Source organism: Capsicum annuum, chromosome 10 (genome assembly GCF_002878395.1).
Source record: "Capsicum annuum cultivar UCD-10X-F1 chromosome 10, UCD10Xv1.1, whole genome shotgun sequence".
NCBI classification, from domain to species: Eukaryota; Viridiplantae; Streptophyta; class Magnoliopsida; order Solanales; family Solanaceae; genus Capsicum; species Capsicum annuum.
In genome coordinates this window covers 15,544,717-15,565,159 of record NC_061120.1, presented here as the reverse complement: position 1 = coordinate 15,565,159, position 20,443 = coordinate 15,544,717, and the positions used below count along the sequence as shown (strand labels likewise).

The 20,443-nt window shown below is 37.8% G+C and overlaps 1 protein-coding gene and 1 long non-coding RNA gene across 6 annotated transcripts in view; one reads left to right on the top strand and one right to left on the bottom strand.

The window, feature by feature from the left end:
• The first annotated feature begins 324 nt into the window (after positions 1–324).
• LOC107844975 lies at positions 325–3,163 on the top strand. The gene is made up of 2 exons (XR_001666654.2): positions 325–1,157; positions 2,931–3,163. It is a non-coding gene; the product is annotated as an uncharacterized LOC107844975 (long non-coding RNA).
• A 1,128-nt stretch (positions 3,164–4,291) lies between these two features.
• The window catches only part of LOC107845471, a 25,845-nt gene continuing 9,693 nt past the window's right edge, over positions 4,292–20,443 (bottom strand). For 3 of the 5 annotated variants that reach the window (XM_016689821.2, XM_047398523.1, XM_047398524.1), the window contains exons 7-8: positions 4,777–4,838; positions 4,292–4,695 (exon numbers count right to left, since the gene is read on the bottom strand). In XM_016689821.2, the coding sequence (XP_016545307.2) occupies positions 4,629–4,695; positions 4,777–4,838 (129 nt within the window). In that variant the 3' untranslated portion in view covers positions 4,292–4,628. Of the gene's footprint in view, positions 4,696–4,763; positions 4,839–20,443 lie in introns of all 5 variants that reach the window. The other 2 variants (XM_016689822.2, XM_047398522.1) reach the window with 2 other exon arrangements.

Genomic DNA, 20,443 nt, shown 5'->3' with positions numbered 1-20,443 from the left:
TATATGAAATAGTTCAAAATTATACTTTTTGATTTCATCATGGGGAACGTTTGGTTAGACCATTATCTGAATATGGTGATCAAGTGGAAGAATATGAGAGTGAAGATCAAGTAGAAGAATTATTGAGATTTGTATCCTAATCTTGATGGTGGACGTACACATAATGTTTGTGATGATTTATTCGAGGAGTCAAATATTAAAGCAAAAAAATTTACAAACTACTGAAGAATTTCGTGTAGCCACTGTACCAAAATCCAAAAGCGTCAAAGCTTTCCTCTTTGAATAAATTGCTTCATATCAAAAGTATGGGTCGTTGGAGTAATGCGTCATTTATAATGTTATTGAAAATATTGAAAGAGGAATTGTTGCTTGATAGAGTCAATTTGCCATTCTCATATTATGAAGCAAAGAAAATCATTCAAAAATTCAGGCTTTCTTACAAAAAGATAGATGCTTGCACTAATGATTGAATGTTATACTGGAAGAAAATAACTTATTCGATTCTTGCAAAATTTGTGGTGCATCTAGATTAAAAATAGATACTTATAACGGGGAAACAAAGAACAAAAAAGGTAAAAAGATAGCAGCAAAGAGTTTACGCTATTTTTCCTTGAAGACTAGATTTCGGAGGTTGTTTACGTCTACAAAAACATATCTCTATATATAATAGGAGAGGCAAAAACAGCCACGTGTCAGTACCACAAAAATCAATATTAAATAATTAAATAAATAAAAATAAATAATTAAAATAAATAAATAATCTATTTAAAAATAAGTGTTTAATTTTTTAAAATAAAAATTGTGAATTTAAAACCAACCAATAACCGTTATTTTATTATGAGAAAACCTCGCTTCAGTTCCTAAGCAAAACACTTCATTAATTTTCCAAAAAATGAACATTAATTTTCCAAAAAATGAATTTTCTTTCCACAACTTCTTTTTCGATCACTGAAAATTCACTAGTTTTTCCTAAAAAAATAATTTTGTGGTCCAATTTCTACTTTTTTAGCAACGCAGAATTTGGTTTCATATCAGAAGAGAAAGATGGGTTTCATGTCAATCTGATGGGATTTTTGTGGACTGAAGTAGTGGCTATAGATACGAGTTGTGCACCATGAAAATTTGAGAAATTGCTTTCCAGAAAATGTATCTGCTAGGTATTTACAAGTATTTACACACTCATTTTATTCCTTTTCTTAGCATAGATAGATTTTTTCTTCTTATCCAAGTGCTCCATTAATGGTCTATGCCACATAAGTTGCTGCCAAAGCTAATATGCAGTATAAAATGCACGTAAGATTTGGCAAGGATGCAATTCCTTAAATTTCTCTATTTGTAGTTCAAAGTTTTGGAAAGAAAAAATCTCCTTACTTCTATGTGTGTCGATCCCGTTGCCACAACAAATGACTTCTTCTCCGCGTGACTTTGGAGGATGAGGAGGCAACGGAGTGGGTTGGGTAGATTTGGCTGAGAAATTGAGTGTGCAAAGAGGAAAAATGAGATGGGAATTGAAATTGGTTTAGAGGAGGGCAAAAAGGGCGAGGGTTAGAGAAGAAAAGGGAAGCAAGTGAAGAAATCATTGCTTTGTTGTTGTTGTTAAGTTGAGAGGTAGAATCGAAATGTTTCATATGTGTTGATGATGATTTGGTCCATACGTATATGCTATGCTTTTGCATAATACTACTGAGTTTGCTTCTCTTGTGTAAAATTTGGAACATAAAACTCTGCTGATTTTGTCGGGAAAATCCAATGAAGCTGCTTTTTGAATTCTATACTTTGCTCGTCTATTTCGACAATTGTAATAAGTTTCTGTCATATATATATATATATATATATATGAATTTTCGACAAAAATCAATAAGTCCTATTCGTCAATTTTATTTATTTTCTCTTGCAGATTAAAGGACTTTCGCGTTGATCATCAATTATTCATTTATAATTTTTCCTTTTTATTCTTTTACAGTTTATTAGTTTTGCCCCAAATTATAATTCGATCAAAGAGTTGAGAATGGATGGATGGCTAGCTTTATCCATTCATGGTGATAAAAGCCAGAATGAGAGAAATTGGGTACCGGCTGATTTTAAAAATGGCAGAAGTCCTATAATGATTTCCACTGATGTTGCTGCACGTGGTCTTAGTATGACCAATCACATTAAGGATCAGGATTTTCTTTAGTCTGTCCATTTAAGTCTTTCACACTAGAGGTAATGAGTCTCCGACTGCTGTCAACTTTCATGAGTAAATAATCTATTGTTTCATGAGTTATCATTGGTACGATACTTTCGGCACATAATAACAGTGTTTTGCACCCTGAGCAAGAGCAATATGGGATTTATGGGGAATTTCAATAATGGAACCATTAGTTAAATTACAATAGAATTTCGGCAGGAGCTTAATTAAACATTTCACACTTTAGGTCCTTTTTTTTCATATGCGGTCATATCTTGACATTGAAGATGTGAAATTATATTAGTAAACAATTAAGAATATGACATTAAAAATGACTTTTCTGTCAAGGAGCTATTATATAATTTAATATTTAGGTGTGTCTTAAAAAAGATGGTCATTTGGGAGAAACAATTATAGATTTGTAATTATTGAAACAATTATAGAAATAAGTCTAAATTTGTCCATTTTGCAATCTCAGTTGGTATATCAAATGGGTAGAAACTATTTTTATGAAGAAAGAGTTTTAACAAAGTTAACTGAACAACGAAAAAGATTTCAACAAGGTTGAAATTAAGTGAGGTCCACGATCCTCCTTTTTCATACCATTTCTCAATAATAAATAACAAGAAATTTCATCAAGGAACAAATTTAACAAAAATAGTTTTTATTATTTCAAATTCTGAATTCCAAATATAGCTAACACCAATTTGATTTTTCTCATATAAGTATGACTGTTGATATATGTTTTATATTTTGTCAGGTTCAATTTTGGTGAAGAGCAATGTTGAAAGGATTTCTCCATCATTCCTATCTTGCCACAAACTCATGAAACATAAATAGATGTCGGAGTGGATAAAATTGATGTTCAATATGAATTTTTAAGAAAAAGTATTTAATTTTTTGTGGTTCAGCTTCTTTCATGTTATAACAGTGTTTTGTTAGTATAACTTCATAATGTTTTAGCAAATATTAAAGATGATCAGAACTTGAAAACAAGATTCTTTCAATTACGTACCTCAGCTCTTTTCTCATTTTGAAATAATCCACACAATGCACGGGTACGTGTACTAGTCTAATCTGATGACATGGCATAATGATAGAAAAGATCATGATGGAATAATAAGGCACCCAGCTAATTCAATGGCATGGAAGTCATTTGATGAACTTTATCCTTCATTTACAGGAGAGCTCCATAATATAAGATTTGGACTTGCTAGTGATGAATTTCAACTATTTTGAAATTCAAAAACCTCATATAGCATTTAATTTACTATCTTGATTATGTATGGAACAAGAAAATTTTATTTTATCAATGTTTATTCCTGATCCAAATGGTGCAGGAGACGTAATTGATACACATCTTCAACCTTTAATAAAAGAATTGAATGAGTCGTGAGAAATTGGTATTGAGACCTATGATGCATCAACAAAACAGAATTTTAAGTTGATTTTTAGCTCTAAAATTAAAGAAATAACAGAGAAAAACTTGGAGAGAAAAAAATACTGCAATTGTATTGTCAAATGAAATTGTTTTGTTAATATTTCAAAGATATATATTTATAGCTAAATTTCTAATTAGTTCAATTCAAATAACAAAGACATAACTAATTCCTAAATCTAAGCCACATAAAATTCTAATAATTTTTAAAACTACTAATAGTTATCTACTTTATTTCTGAGACAGTATTTTCAACATATCTAGATAACTCATATCGATTTATTAAAATCATATTGAGACAAACCGTTATGATGTAAGAACGGAGTGCATATCCAGAAATTCGATTATTTAAAACTGCATGAAAACCGAGAACATCGAATCCCATTGAAGGGACAACCTTAGGTCTTTAATCATGCTAAAACACAAGTTATTACTGCAATCTTAGTCTTTAAAACCTTTCTTTTTTCTACAACTACTTAATATAATTTAGACAATAATTCAGGTATCCATCCAATTAAAACCATTCTTCCCAATTTGATGTGGAATTTGACCCCAATCATATCTGGATTACTATATTTGCATACGACAGGGTTAAATCATCTTAAGACGTAGTTTTGAACGTATCAGTTGTCCGCCTCAACCATGCATTCCTACATGACTATTTACTCTTAACAAACGCTGTCTAAACATAGTACAATCTAGGTCCCTGTTATGGAATAACAATAATATTCACAAACAATTACAACAATAGACATAGGCTGCTCAAGAATTCTTGGAGCTGCATAACACCGAAATATTTGGTCACCTTCTTTTATCTACTTATACACAAGTTACAATCCACCTCCTAATTCCAAAATGTGATTGAATATGTTTCAAAATGACTCACCATATAATTGTGTGATACCTGAAGGTACAATACTAACAATGGATGTGTAATTTCGATCCAGCTGAAGCATCCGGATATGTAGAAACATTTTGGAATAGAATTTTACCAGTCTATTGGAACTTGAGTGTATTCGCTTAGTTGAGGTTCCAATTTCTACATATGCAATGAACCTTGGCGAGAGCAGCCATGTAATCATCAGACCTGATAATGAATGTTATTAAGAAGCTTTTCTGCATACATAAATCTATTACTTGGAGTAAAACAAAAACCTTTCAACAAAACCTTGATCCATAAGGGGATTGACAAGCAGCAATTAAATAAAGTTTAGCTGCATCTGGTTCATTCTGGACAGCAAAAAAAAAACAGCAAAAAGGTCATCAAGTAAGCTGTTGGGAGATCCAGTATTCAAAGCCTAAGTAGAAAATCTAACAGTAATCTTTGGAGTTCCAGTATTTAAAACCTAACTAGAAAACTTATGGTAGTCTTTCCAACTCAGGCCATACATATACAAATTAAACCATGTTAGATGTTCCAAATAATATTCCAGAAGGTAGTTTTTTCCAACTAATACTTGCTCTGCTTCAAATGCCTTTTTTGGTTTAGAACCCAGTTGAATAATCAAAATAGGATCAATCTGCCTAAACCCTAGTTCTCTTTCAATCTTTAATATGGGAAACAACTAAGTTTTAACCAAATTTAGTTCAATTGAAAAAGAAACATCACATTGTAATAGCGGGATACAAGAAGTTATAAGAAAATATGTAGTTTACATGTTCTTTCTCAGAATGAGTATTGTGAAGACAAACTGGGTAAAGATAATGCAGAAAGCAAATTGATTATGAGTAATACAATGACCGTTAACGCAAAACCCACAACAGAACAACTAGCTCTATCTACTATTGCCAAAAACAATGACCAAAACCACGACCACCATGACGAGGAAAGAGAGGCAAATGTCGGGTTAGAATTCGATATGGCAGAGGATGCACAAGAATGGTACAGCGATTTCGCGACAAAAAAGAGGTTCAGAATTTGTGTTGGTCAGTTATACCGATCAAGAATTGATGAGTTTGTTATGTCACGTTGATACGTCTGTTCAGAAGAAGGTTTCAGACTAGTTCAAGAACTGGTTGTCCCGCGTTTATACGTGTACAAAGAGTTGATTCAGGTAAATGGGTTCTTGCTAATGTTAATGAAGAACATAATTATGCTATGGAAAATGCTGGTGCGATTTGTGTATCAAAGATTGTTCAGAGGAAAGTTATTGATGGAACAGTGAAATTGAATCAAAGTCGTCTTCTGGACTTAGATCAATTGATGATGATGGTCTGTCTAGTCGGTCTGGTGTTCTTGATTTTAAGAGGGTTAGAAGGGAGAGAGTTATGGGGAAAGTAGAGGGGGAGAGCCGTATAAGGGGTTGGAACTTGTTACTGCGGGTGAAGTGTTTGAGTTTTATCGTAGTTATGCTGTTAATACAGGGTTTAGAGTTCGGATTGGACAGTTGTTTAGGTCTAAGAATGATGGGTCGATAACGTCAAGGAGATTTGTTTGTTCCAAAGAAGGGCATCAGCATCCATAGAGAGTTGGTTGTGGCGCGTTTATGAGGATACAAAGACAGGCCACGGGAAGGTGGTTGGTTGATTGTTTTCACAATTGAGCATAATCATGAACTTGGACCGCCAGGTGATGTTAGTGATAGAGTGTCGTTAAAAGGATTTAAGGAAGAAGGAAGTTGTGAGTTGGAGAACATGGATTTAGCTGAATCAAATGGAGGGCTTAGTCTTGTTTCAAGATCGAGGGAGAGTAAAATTGGAAGTGATTGGTATAATGAGTTTTCTGACTATTTTCAGGCTCGACAAGCAGAAGATCTGAGATTTTTTTATGCAGTGGAAATGCATAAGGGTAGAGCCATGAGTGTATTATGGGCCGACTCCCGGTCTAGATTTGCTTGCACTCAGTTTGGGGATGTAATTGTTTTTGACACAACCTATAGAAAGGGTAGTTGCTTGGTGCCACTTGCTTCATTCATTGGGATTAATCACCACAGGCAACCTGTACTTCTTGGCTGTGCCTTAGTTGTTGAAGATTCTGAAGAATCATTTACATGGGTGTTTCAAGCATGGCACCGAGCAATGTCAGGGCGTTGTCCTGTCTATATAGTCTCTGATCAAGATAGGGCCATTCAGCATTCAATTGCTCAAGTTTTCCCTGGAACACATCATCGGTTTTCTCCATGGCAAGTTGTGGAGAAGGAGCAGGAAACCATTGGTGCATTACGCCCGATGAATCCTGAATTTAAGTATGAATATGAAACTTGCTATTAAGATAAATGTTGAAGGTGTCATTAGTAGGTATCTGGTGCAGAAATGTGGGAATGGAGATGAGAGGAATACAGTTGCCTTTAATGTCTCCAATCTCAACATCAGTTGCAGTTGTAAAATGTTTGAGTTTGAAGGTGTGCTCTGTAGACATGCCTTGAAAGTTTTTAAGATAATGAACATAAGGGAGCTTCCATCTCGCTATATCGTACATCGTTGGACAAAGGATGCAAAATATGGTATATTATGTGATGTCGATTCAGGGGGTACTTCTCAAGATTATAAGGCATTGATGTTTTGGAGCTTAAGAGAAGAAGCAAAGAATTATATTGAGACTGGAACAACATCTTTAGAAAGATAATAAACTTGCGTTTGAGATCATGATGGAGGGTAGAAGAAATCTTTGTTGTCAAAAAACTAGGGAAGTAAGGGGTTTAGCTAACATAGATAAGAGGTATTTTCTTCCTCTTCTGTCTTTTATTTCATCGATATGAGTTGAAATGTATCTCCAGTGATGATTCCAAAATTTGTACTGAATGTGGTTAATGTTTGGTGCTTTTTCAGAAAAATGAAGAGGAAAAGACATTTATTTCCATTGCCTTCTCCTCACGAAACTAGATGCATTTTATTTGTTGACGCTTGATTGATCATTGTATTTAGGGGTGGGCATGGTATGGTACGGTATTTTAAACTTCGGTACGATAATTTTGGTTTTCGGTATCTAAAAGAACAATACCGTTACCATACCAAATTAATTCGGTACTCTTAAATTCGGTTTCGATATTTTACAGAGGAGTGTCGGGATTTTAGCTATTGTAGACATTTTAAGGTTGAAGAGGTTAGACAGGCTGTCCGCAGGATGCGAAGGGGTAGGGCGACGGGGCCGGATGAGATACCGGTGGAGTTTTGGAAGTTCGTTGGAGAGGCTGGTGTAAGGTGGTTGACTGGATTGTTTAATGAAATCTTCAGGATGGCAAAGATGCCCGAGGCGTGGAGGTGGAGTACCATGGTCCCTCTCTATAAGAATAAGGGGGACATTCAGAGTTGCAATAACTATAGGGGGATTAAGTTATTGAGTTACTCTATGAAGATCTGGGAGAGAGTGGTCGAGGTGAGGCTGAGACGGATAGTGTCTATTTCGGAAAACCAGTTCGGATTTATGCCCGGCCGCTCGACGACGGAGGCAATCCACCTGGTGCGGAGGTTGGTGGAGCAGTATAGGGAGCGAAAGCGGAAGAAGGATCTGCACATGGTGTTTATCGATCTGGAGAAGGCATACGACAAAGTCCCCAAGGAGGTGCTTTGGAGATGCTTGGAGGTGAGTGGAGTACCGCTGACATATACCAGAGTAATTAAGGATATGTATGATGGAGCGAAAACCCAGGTGAGGACGGCGGAAGGAGACTCAGAGCATTTCACTGTCCTGACAGGATTGCATCAGGGATCTACTCTTAGTCCCTTTTTGTTTGCGTTGGTGATGGATGTGTTGACGCGACGCATTCAAGGGGAGGTGCCGTGGTGTATGCTTTTTGCAGACGATGTAGTTCTGATAGATAAGACTTGAGGGGGTGTGAATGACAAATTAGAGGTGTGGAGGCAAACTCTTGAGTCTAAAGGGTTCAGGGTGAGCAGAAGCAAGACAGAGTATGTGGAATGCAAGTTTAATGACGTGAGGCGGGAAAATGAGGTGGTAGTGAAGCTGGAAGCACAGGAGGTATGTAAGAGGGATAAGTTCAAGTATCTGGGGTCCGTGATCCAGAGTAACAGTGAGATTGACGAGGATGTCTCGCACCGTATTGGGGCGGGATGGATGAAGTGGAAACTCGCGTCGGGGGTGCTGTGTGATAAGAAGGTGCCGCCCAAGCTTAAAGGCAAATTCTACAGGGTGGTAGTCCGTCCGGCCTTGTTGTATGGAGCGGAGTATTGGTCAGTTAAGAACTCCCACATCCAAAAAATGAAGGTGGCAGAAATGCGGATGTTGTGCTGGATGTGTGGACTGACTAGAGGGGATAGAGTTCGGAATGAGACTATTCGGGAGAAGGTTGGTGTGACTTCAGTGGAGTGCAAGATGCGGGAAGCACGAATGAGATGGTTCGGACACGTGAAGAGGAGGGGCATGGATGCCCCGGTCCGTAGGTGTGAGAGGCTAGCGTTGGATCGTTTTAGGCGGGGTAGGGGTAGGCCGAAGAAGTACTGGGGCGAGGTGATCAGGCGGGACATGGAACAGTTACAGCTCACCGAGGACATGACCCTAGATAGGAAGGTCTGGAGGGCGCGAATTTCGGCAGAGGATTAGGGCCAGTTTGGGTCGCTAGTGTAGGAAATTACTTGGTGGGGGTTTTATTCCTGTTATGATTCCGTCTTCCGTGTTCCATGTTTTATTACGAATCTATGTGCTTTCCTCTGCTTTCCTCTGTTTTATATTACTTATGGGTGCCGTATTTATGTTATGTAATCTGCTTCTGTGCTTTACTATGTGTTTGTGTGGTATCTCGTGTCTTGAGCCGGGGGTCTATCGGAAACAGTCTTTCTACTTCATCAGAGGTAGAGGTATGGACTGCGTACATCTTACCCCCCCAGACCCCACTAGGTGGGAATACACTGGGTTTGTTGTTGTTGTTGTTGTTGGTAATTTGGTAACCATACTTTATTTGATTTCGACTTACATATATTCATATAAGAAAAACTACAACTTTAAACTTTAAAAACGTCTCAATCATATCATACTAACAACTATCTTTGTTAATCAGTTACACAAAAAGAATATTTCAATCATGATTGAATAGTCCAAGATGCAAACTCTAAACAACATTAACTAAAGACATAATACATAAATATGACCCTAAACTTGACACTTAATTAACATCGACCTTAATCTTTGAAAGTGCACAAGTAAGCCCTTTAACTATACAAAACCCGAACAAACAAACACTCCAATCCTACGTGGCAAAATGCGTGTATACACTCAAAACCACACGCATCGGAGTTAGAATTGAAGGGTTTTTTTGTTCCGCTTTTGTATAGTTAAAGGGTACTGACAAAGTTAAAGGTCATAATTATAATGTATCTTTTTTATTAGCTGGCAACATCTGAGTGGATGACTAATCCACGTAGGCGCAAGTGAGGTACACGCATGTAAGTTGCAAAATCGGAGTGTTTATTTGTTTAGATTTTGTATAGTTAAAGGACCTACTTGTGCACTGTCAAAGTTTAAGGTCAATGTTATAATTTGATGTTAAGTTTAGGATCATATATTATGCCTAACCTAAACTTAAACATAACACTCCTAAATAATAAGCTTCCCAAAAAAATGATTTCTGAATAAAAATTACTTTTATGCTCAATTGACTAATGGATGATATATAAATATATTTAATAATCTTAAATATAATATATATGTTATGAATGTATTTACATTATAGTGAATGTCTATCAACAATATAGATAAGATCTATCAAGATCTAGTTGATATCTATTGGAATTAAAAGTATTTCTCTTTTAGTCAGAAACTAGGAGTAAATTTCGCTATAAATAGAAGGGCTTCCTTCATTGTAAATAATCCTCAATAATGAGAAATAATAATTACTCTCTATTCTTTCTATTTATTCTTGTTCTTGCTTTATATTTTCTTGTTATCAACACGGGTCTCTAATAATAATAAATGAACTAACTGCGGAGTACTTTCTATCCACTGCGTGCTCCAAAGAGGTAAAGCACATAATTAAGGTATGTATACAATATTTTATGCGGGATAATTTTAGCAAAGACAAACAATTGTAGTGCCATCACAGGTAAAGCAATTTGAGCTTTTTGTTGATTGTTAATTCAGTATTTTTATTTCACTTCTTGGACTACGTGATTTGTTATATTAGCATGTTTTGTTTAACTTTTGATAGTATTGAGAAGATGGGCATTAAGTAGTACTACTTCATGGACATTCAATATGATAAACATTATTATATGTCCAGCCAATTTTAATGTATTACATACGCTACATGCTTATTTTCGTTATAACTTCTAAATACGGATTACAAAGAGGACAACATATTCTTTTGCAATTTTGGTCGAATTTGAAAATAGACCATTACAGTGGTCGAATTTGCATCTTGATTGTAATGAATTTTGCATTACAGTGGTTTAATTTTTGCATCATTTCATGTCACTTGATAAATGTTTCTACGTTAGCATGATTAAATAAACGTAGAATTCAGATCCTCGTAATCTTTTACAATATTGCGCCAGTATTGTATCAATGACATTGATGATATATCATTTCGTATCGATTTACAGTGTGACATAACATTTTGAAATCTCATCACTTTATTATTTTCAGGTACCTAAATCTTTCATAAGGTTTCATGAAGCGTTATGCCGTAGGCTCTTCAAGAGCACATTACCTTCTTATTATGATTATTTGCTCCTTATTTTTTTTAAGGGTTATTTCATTTGGAACCGATTGGTCTACCACGTTTTACGCATGCGTAGATTTTGTCCTTTATGGCCAAAAAATAAGAGCACTTATAGCTTAGATATGAGATTAAATTTGAGTCAGTAAATGCTTTTGGCATATGACTTGAATTATCCTTTTAATGAGGATAATTCCTAACATACTTCATGTTAGGAAAACTAACGTGTATCCTCTATGTTCTTTGAGAAATCCATCTTTGTGCATCATGATATATTCATTAATCGTATACCGCACATCAGAACTATTAGGTGGACAATGTGTGATTCCTGACTCAGAACCAACTTTGAGGAGAAATTAATCACAATTTATTCGTTTGATGCATACAAGTACTTTTGTATATAATATTTCATATTTCAAACCGACACATGAAGCTTTATTCTCCTTAGCAATAGTTCAGCTATTTATCTGTAATACCCCGGGAAATCTTCGTTGAAATTTTGTGCGTAAACGTGTTGGGTTCGATCTTCTAGAATGAATTATAAATTTTTCGTGTGGAATGTCTTAGATTATGACCCACCATTGCGTAGAGTATCGAATAAGCTTTCCAACGATATGTGGATCATCCAAAACGGACACTCGAGCGACGAGTTATGAACATTCCGATCGAACCGTGAATAGTAGTGAATAGTAAAACGTGCAGGAAAAAGTACTGAGGCCTGGCGTATTTTTGCTCCAACTTTCAACGATCATACTTCCTTGTACATAATGATCTGGGTGATCTACTATATATCAACGAAAAGCTCTGCGAGTCCTCTTTCCAATGAAATTGGTTTCATCCAATTTGTCTATCGAGCAAAAAGTTATGGTCGATTTATTTCAGCCTATCAAAAACAAATTTTTGGGTCAACTTCAAACGATCATAACTCCTTGTACACAATGATCTGAGTGAGATACTATATATCAACGGAAAGATATGAGAGTCCTCTTTCTAATGAAATTGGTTTCATCCAATTAGAGTAAAACGTTATGATTGATCTACTTCAGACTATCAAAACAGTCCACCAAAAGACAGATTCGAGAATTATTTGATTGTTTAGGGGCGTTTTGGTCATCCCCCTCACCCAAAATTCGTCCAAACCCTATATTAAAGCGTATTAGAAGCATTATATGTTATATTTCATCAAATTCCCTCAAAAAGAAAACCCTAAGCTCCTACATCCAACTTTAAGAACCTCCAAAGTTCACCATTAATTCTGCAAATTTATTCAAGATTTCAAGTTCCTAGTTCAAGAACTCCAAGAACCATCATTCAAAGGCACGATTAACATCTCAAAAACGAGTATCGATCTAAAGTTCATCATTCAAGGTATGTGGGGTTTTTCAACAAGAACTCTCTTACGTTTTTGTGCCCAAAAGTAATTTTCTTTACAAAGGCATGATTTTTATTTGATTTTTTACGAATTTGAAGCATGAACCCATATCTTATGATGATTATTATGAAATCTTGATGTTTATGATTTTGAAAGATGAATTTACATGTGTGGAGATATAAAGCATGAATCTTGAACGATATTTATCGTGATTTTGATATTTGGGTCGTGAATCCCCATTGAAAATTGTGTTTTTTTAAGAAAGTGTGTGTTATAAGCACATTGATGTTGAATATTTGAGATATTTTGAATGATTTGACCTTTTGGTCTTAATGGAGTTGTTTTGAACTCGAGTGTGAAAGAAATCCACAACGTGGTTGATTTTGATAGATGGGAAGCATGATGGCTCCCGATGTATATTTATATATTACTGAAATTATTTTGTTGTGGATTGTCTTTGAAATGATCTGAAATAAGTCCGGAAGAAATCTTGAGCACCTAGTGGGAGGTATAAAGTGACCTTACTTTCCTAGAACTACGTGCCCCCATATGAGTGAGTCTGAGGCTGATTTATATAGTGATCACTAGTTTGTGTGGATTTGATATCGATAGTCCTACTCCGATGGCAAGGATAGGACGGCTCTCCCCAACGTGGGTTGTACGTTGGACTCCATGTAGCTTACATGGTTTATGTCGGTTATAGGATCTCCCAGTGTGTGTTTGTTTCCTTGTGTCTATGGTGAATGGTGAAGTGATTAGAAAGTGGAATTGTAAAAGTTATTCTTTTGAAAGATTTAAATGATATTTACATTATGAGAATTGATATTCTTGATGAGCTGAAAGTGATTGACAAATTATACGATGACTCATGTGTTATTATACTTATTTCATCCTCTCATGATTATGATGATTTTGTTCGAGCTATGTGAGTCTTTCATACATCCTGCATATTTCTTATAAATATTTATGATGGTGATGTTTATACAACTGCATACACCCCTATATACTCGGTTCCTTTCCATGGTACTGAACCACATCTTCGGATATGGGCTGCATTTTCTAGGAATGTAGGTTCAGGAGCTCAGTTCCAGGTTCGATAGTGATTCTTCGGGCATGATGTTCTACATCCTCTATTGTGGTGAGTCCTCATGTTCCGAGGAAGTGATGTCTGATGTTGGTTTCATGGAATTATTTACATTTGATAACTGAGTATAAGTCAGTTGGGGCATGTCTCAATGGATCGCTGGTTTTATTGATTTTTTTAGAGGCTTGTTAGACTAGTATAGATGTTGGGAGTTGACTAATAAGTCGTATTTTGTTATTTTTCTGAAATTTTTTTATTCTTGGATGATGATTACCCTGTTGATATTTGAGGGTTATTTATGGAAACCCTGTTGATTTGTGTTGAATTGAATGAAAATGGCTCAAAGGGTAAGCTTGGGGCTACTCGTAGCCTCAAGCATCGTGTGATGCTCCGGGACCCGTTTTTCGGGGCGTTACAAACTTGGTATCAGAGCCTAAGGTTTTAAGGTGTCCTAGGGAGTCTGACAAGCCGCGTTAAGTAGAGTCTTGATCATCGGTGTGTAGCGGCCACATCTATGAGCAAGAGCCTACAAGACGTTTTAGGAAAAAGTGTGATTCTTTTTTTCAGAAGTCTATCGTGCTTAAAGTGTCTCTCTCTGCTATTGATTCGTGCTCTCCTCTTTCAGAAATATGCCTCCACGTCGAGCGAGAAGAAATAATGATGGTCAGCAACCTCAATCCGCTGGCCCATGAATGAAAACGTGTCTCATGCTGAATTTTGGGCAGCCTTTCAGGCGCTGGCCCAAGCTATTACTGCAAATGTTCAGGCCAACCCGGCCCTGGCTCCACAGCAGTAGGGAGGTGATTCAGCTGCTGCCAGGATCCGTGACTTCATGCGGATGAATTCGCCAGAATTCTATGGGTCCAAGTCTGATGAGGATCCACGATTGTTTTTAGAGGAGGTGCGGAAGATTAATCAGGTGATGCATGTACTTGAGGAACATACTGTGGAGTTGGCTGCATATAGGTTGAAAGACCTTGCTTATGACTGGGTTGTTGCTTGGAGGAAAGGTAGAGATGAGGGAGCTGTCCCTACAACTTGGCAAGAGTTCTAGGATGCATTCCTGGATAAGTTTTTCCCTTTGGAGATGAGGGAGGCAAAGGTGGAAGAGTTTATGAACCTGCGATAGGGCTCTATGACAGGGAGTACTGTCTAAAGTTCAATCAGTTGGCCAAGTATGCTCTTAACTTAGTGGCTGATAATCGGGCTAGTATGAGTAAGTTTGTGACTGAAGTGTCTAGTTATGTGGTTAAGAAGTGTAGGTCTGCTATGCTGAATAGTGAGATGAATCTTTCTAGGCTGATGACTCATGCCCAACAGATTGAGGCAGACAAGATTAAGGAGAGAGATAGAATGAGAGGGAATAAGAGAGCTAGGTTCGAGCAGCACGGACAGGGTCAGACTAGATCGCAGGGAGGGAGTCACCCTCAGTATCAGGATCATTCGTCTATGCCAGTACCGTCATCTGCTAGTGCTCCCATGCCTAGAGGTAGGCAGGAGCAAGGTAGCGGGTCATATGCATTCAGGTCCCAGTACAGCGCTGACAGTAAGCCAAATCGTCCCCTGTGTCCTAAGTGTGGTAGGGCTCATTCGGGTGAGTGTTGGGGTGAGAAGAGGGGTTGTTTTCGGTGTGGTGACATAGGTCACAGAGTTAGAGATTGTCCATAGGATGGACAAGGGCGTCGTGACTATCGCCCTCAGACCCAGACTCAGACTGTTGTGCTCCAGTTCCAGCGACTCGCCCAGCCCCAGCTCAGGGCTCCTCTTCTAGCAATGCTGGCGGGCAGCGCCAGAATAGATTCTATGCTTTACCGTCCCGCCAGGAACAGGAGGACTCTCCCGATGTTGTTACTGGTATGCTTCGTATATTTTAGTTTGATGTGTATGCTTTGTTGGATACTGGATCCAATTTCTCATATGTTACACCTTTGATTGCTGTGAATTTTGAAATGAGTCCTGAGATTATTCCTGAGCCTATCCTAGTTTCTACCCCAGTGGGTGATTCGATTGTTGCCCAGAAAGTGTATAAAAAGTGTCCTGTTACCGTTCTTCATAGAGTCTTGTTGGCTGATCTGATTGAGTTAGACATGGTAGATTTTGATGTGATTCTGGGTATGGACTGGCTGTATTCTTCTTATGCCTCTATTGATTGTCGGACCCGAGTGGTCAAGTTTCAGTTTTCGGGTGCATCCGTATTTGAGTGGTCTGGGAATTCTGTGTTACCCAAGAGTCATTTTATCTCTTACCTCAAAGCTAGAAAGCTTATTTCCAAGGAGTGTATTTACCATTTGGTTAGAGTCAAAGACACTAAGTCTGAGACTCCAACTCTCCAGTCTGTTAACGTCGTCAATGAGTTTTCTGAAGTCTTTTCGGATGATCTCCTAGGGATACCTCCTGATAGAGAGATAGAGTTCGGGATTGATCTTCTTCCCGATACTCAGCCCATTTCTATTCCTCCTTACCGTATGGCCCTTACAGAACTTAAGGAGTTGAAAGAGCAACTCAAAGATCTACTAGATAAGGGTTTCATAAGGCCCAGTGTTTCTCCTTGGGGTGCTCCTGTGTTGTTTGTAAGAAAGAAAGATGACTCTTTGCGTATGTGCATTGATTACCCAACTAAATAAAGTCACCATAAAAAATAAGTACCCTCTTCCGAGAATAGATGATTTGTTTGACCAATTGCAAGGTGCAAGTTATTTCTCAAAGATAGACCTTCGTTCCGGCTATCATCAACTCAAAGTTAGGGAGTGTGACATCTCGAAAACCGCTTTCCGAACTCGTTATGGCCATTTTGAGTTTCTTGTTATGTCTTTCGGGTTAACTAATGCCCCAGCAGCTTCATGGACCTCATGAATTAAGTGTTCAAACCATATCTGGATATGTTTGTCATAGTGTTCATCGATGATATACTGGTGTACTCCCGCAGTGAGGATGAACTTTTTGATCATCTCCGAACTGTCCTGCAAACCCTTAGAGATCACAAGTTGTTTGCCAAGTTCAGTAAGTGTGAGTTTTGGCTAAGGTCAGTTGCTTTTCTGGGTCATATCATTTCTTCCGAGGGTATTAGAGTTGATCCCCAAAAGACCGAAGCTGTTAGAAATTGGCCTAGACCTATTTCTCCGTCTGATATTCAAAGTTTCTTGAGTTTAGCTGGCTATTACCGCCGTTTTGTTGAGGTTTCTCCTCTATAGCATCTCCTATAACTCGGTTGACCCAAAAGAAAGTGAAGTTCTTGTGGTCCGAATCTTGTAAGAATAGTTTTCAGGAGTTGAAGATTCGACTCACTTCAGCCCCTGTTTTGACTTTACCTGATGGTGTTGATGGTTTTGTGGTGTACTGTGATGCTTCGAGAGTTGGGTTGGGTATTGATGCAGAAGGGTAAGGTGATAGCTTATGCTTCTAGACAGTTGAAACCCCATGAGAAAAATTACCCCACCCATGACCTTGAGTTGGCTGCTGTTGTGTTTGCTTTGAAAATCTGGAGACACTATTTGTATGGTGTCCATGTTGATGTTTTCACTGATTATAAGAGTCTGCAGTATGTGTTTACCCAGAGAGAATTGAATCTTAGGCAGAGACGATAGTTAGAATTGTTAAAGGACTATGATATGAGTGTGCTGTACCATCCAGGCAAGGCCAATGTTGTGGCGGATGCCCTAAGTAGAGTGTCCATGGGTAGTGTTTCGCATGTGGTAGAAGATAAGAAAGAGTTGGCTCGTGATGTACATCGTTTGGCTAGATTGGGGGTTAGGTTGTTTGACTCTGCTGAAGGTAGTATAGGGGTTCAGAGTAGTTTCGAATCCTCCTTGGTTTCGAAAGTGAAGGAAAAGCAATACTTAGATGCTAGTTTAGTCATACTGAAGGAGTCAGTCAAGGACCAAAAAGTAGAGGTTTTCTCCCAAGGGGGAGATGGTGTGTTGAGATTGCAGGGTAGATTGTGTGTCCCGAATGTTGATGATCTGAGACAGAGGATTATGGCTGAAGCGCACGGGGCGCGATATTCTATTCATCCTGGTGCCACCAAGATGTACCGAGACTTGCGGGAAATCTATTGGTGGAGTGGCATGAAGAAAGATATAGCAGTGTTTGTAGCTAAGTGTGCAATATGCCAACAGATTAAGGTTGAACACCAAAGACCTGGTGGTATGATGCAAGAGTTTAGTATTCCCACCTGGAAGTGAGAAGAGATAAATATGGACTTCGTGATTGGTTTACCTCCTTCTCGACGCCATCATGATTCCATTTGGGTTGTGGTTGATAGGTTGACTAAGTCTGCTCATTTCTTGCCTGTTCATACTTCATATACTGTTGAGGATTACGCTAGATTGTATATCCGAGAGCTAGTCAGACTGCATCCCTTGTCTATCATTTCGGATAGGGGTACTCAGTCCACTTCGCAATTTTGAAAAGCTTTTCAGAAGGGTCTTGGTACCCAAGTGCTTTTGAGTTCTGCTTTTCATCCGCAGACCGATGGTCAGGCTGAGCGGACCATCCAGACCTTAGAGGATATGTTGAGAGCTTGTGCACTTGACTTTAAGGGAAGTTGGGATGATCACTTACCGTTGATAGAGTTTGCTTACAATAACAGTTTCCACTCTAGTATTAGTATGGCTCCGTTTGAAGCCTTACATGGGAGGAAGTGTAGATCACCCATAGGTTGGTTCGAGGTGGTTGAAGCGGCTGTGAGTGGTCCTGATTCGGTATTTGAGGCTATGGAAAAAGTTAAGTTGATTAGGGAAAAGTTGAAAACTGCACAGAGTCGTCAGAAGTCATATGCGGATGTTAGAAGGAGAGACCTTGAGTTTGAAGATGGTGACCTAGTGTATCTGAAAATTTCACCCATGAGGGGGGTGAAGAGATTCGAAAAGAAGGGGAAGCTTAGTCCCCGTTATGTTGGTCCTTACAAAATTCTTAGCCGTGTTGGTAAGGTAGCTTATGAGGTCGAGTTGCCTTCCGAGTTGTCCTCTGTTCATCCAATATTCCATGTCTCCATGCTTAGAAAGCATATTAGCAATGCTGTGGTAGTGGATTCCTCTGTGAGTGTTGACATTCAAGAAAATCTTTCTTTTGATGAGATTCCTGTTGAGAATCTTGATTTCAGTGTCCGAAGACTAAGGAACAAAGAAGTTCCCTTGGTCAAAGTGTTGTGGCGAAACCAATCTGTTGAGGGTACAACTTGGGAAGTTGAGGCGGATATGCGATCCAAGTACCCGTACCTATTTTTCGCGAACTCCGATCAAGCCGAAGGTACCGTTCTTTCCTAAATCATGCACTTTTGATAAAAGTTGCAGTAGTTCAGCTGTAGTTTCTTGAATTTATGCATTCTATGTTGCATTCGGAGTGAGAAACAATGTGGTGATGAGTCTAACGAATGGTTTCAGCTGTATGCTCTATTCCCTATCTAATCTTGGCATGTCTAGCGTCATCTGAGGATAAATGTTTCCAAGGGGGATGATGTAATACCCCGGAAAATTTTTCGTTGAAATTTTGTGCGCAAACGTGTTGGGTTCTATCTTCTAGAATGAATTATAAATTTTTCGTGCGGAATGTCTTAGATTATGACCCACCATTGCATAGAGTATCAAATAAGCTTTCCAATGATATATGGATCATCCAAAACGGACACCCAAGCGACGAGTTATGAACATTCCGATCGAACCGTGAATAGTAGTGAACAGTAAAACGTGCAGGAAAAAGTACTGAGGCCTGGCGTATTTTCGCACCAACTTTAAACGATCATAACTCCTTGTACATAATGATCTGGATGATCTACTATATATCAACGAAAAGCTCTGCGAGTCCTCTTTCCAATGAAATTGGTTTTATCCAATTTATCTATCGGAGCAAAAAGTTATGGTCGATCTATTTCAGCCTATCAAAAGCGAATTTTTGGATCAACTTCAAACGATCATAACTCCTTGTACACAATGATCTGGGTGAGATACTATATATCAACGGAAAGATATGAGAGTCCTCTTTCTAATGAAATTGGTTTCATCCAATTTGGATATCAGAGTAAAACGTTATGATTGATCTACTTCAGACTATCAAAACAGTCCACCAAAGGACAGATTTGAGAATTATTTGATTGTTTAGGGGCGTTTTGGTCATTCCCCCTCACCCAAAATCCGTCCAAACCCTATATTAAAGCGTATTAGAAGCATTATATGTTATATTTCATCAAATTCCCTCAAAAAGAAAACCCTAAGCTCCTACATCCAACTTCAAGAACCTCCAAAGTTCACCATTAATTCTGTAAATTTATTCAAGATTCCAAGTTCCTAATTCAAGAACTCCAAGAACCATCATTCAAAGGCATGATTAACATCTCAAAAACGAGTATCGATCTAAAGTTCATCATTCAAGGTATGTGGGGTTTTTCAATAAGAACTCTCTTACGTTTTTGTGCCCAAAAGTAATTTTCTTTACAAAGGCATGATTTTTATTTGATTTTTTACGAATTTGAAGCATGAACCCATATCTTATGATGATTATTATGAAATCTTGATGTTTATGATTTTGAAAGATGAATTTACATGTGTGGAGATATAAAGCATGAATCTTGAACGATATTTATCATGATTTTGATATTTGGGTTGTGAATCCCCATTGGACATTGTGTTTTTTTGAGAAAGTGTGTGTTATAAGCACGTTGATGTTGAATATTTGAGATATTTTGAATGATTTGACCTTTTGGTCTTAATGGAGTTGTTTTGAACTCGAGTGTGAAAGAAATCCACAACGTGGTTGATTTTGATAGATGGGAAGC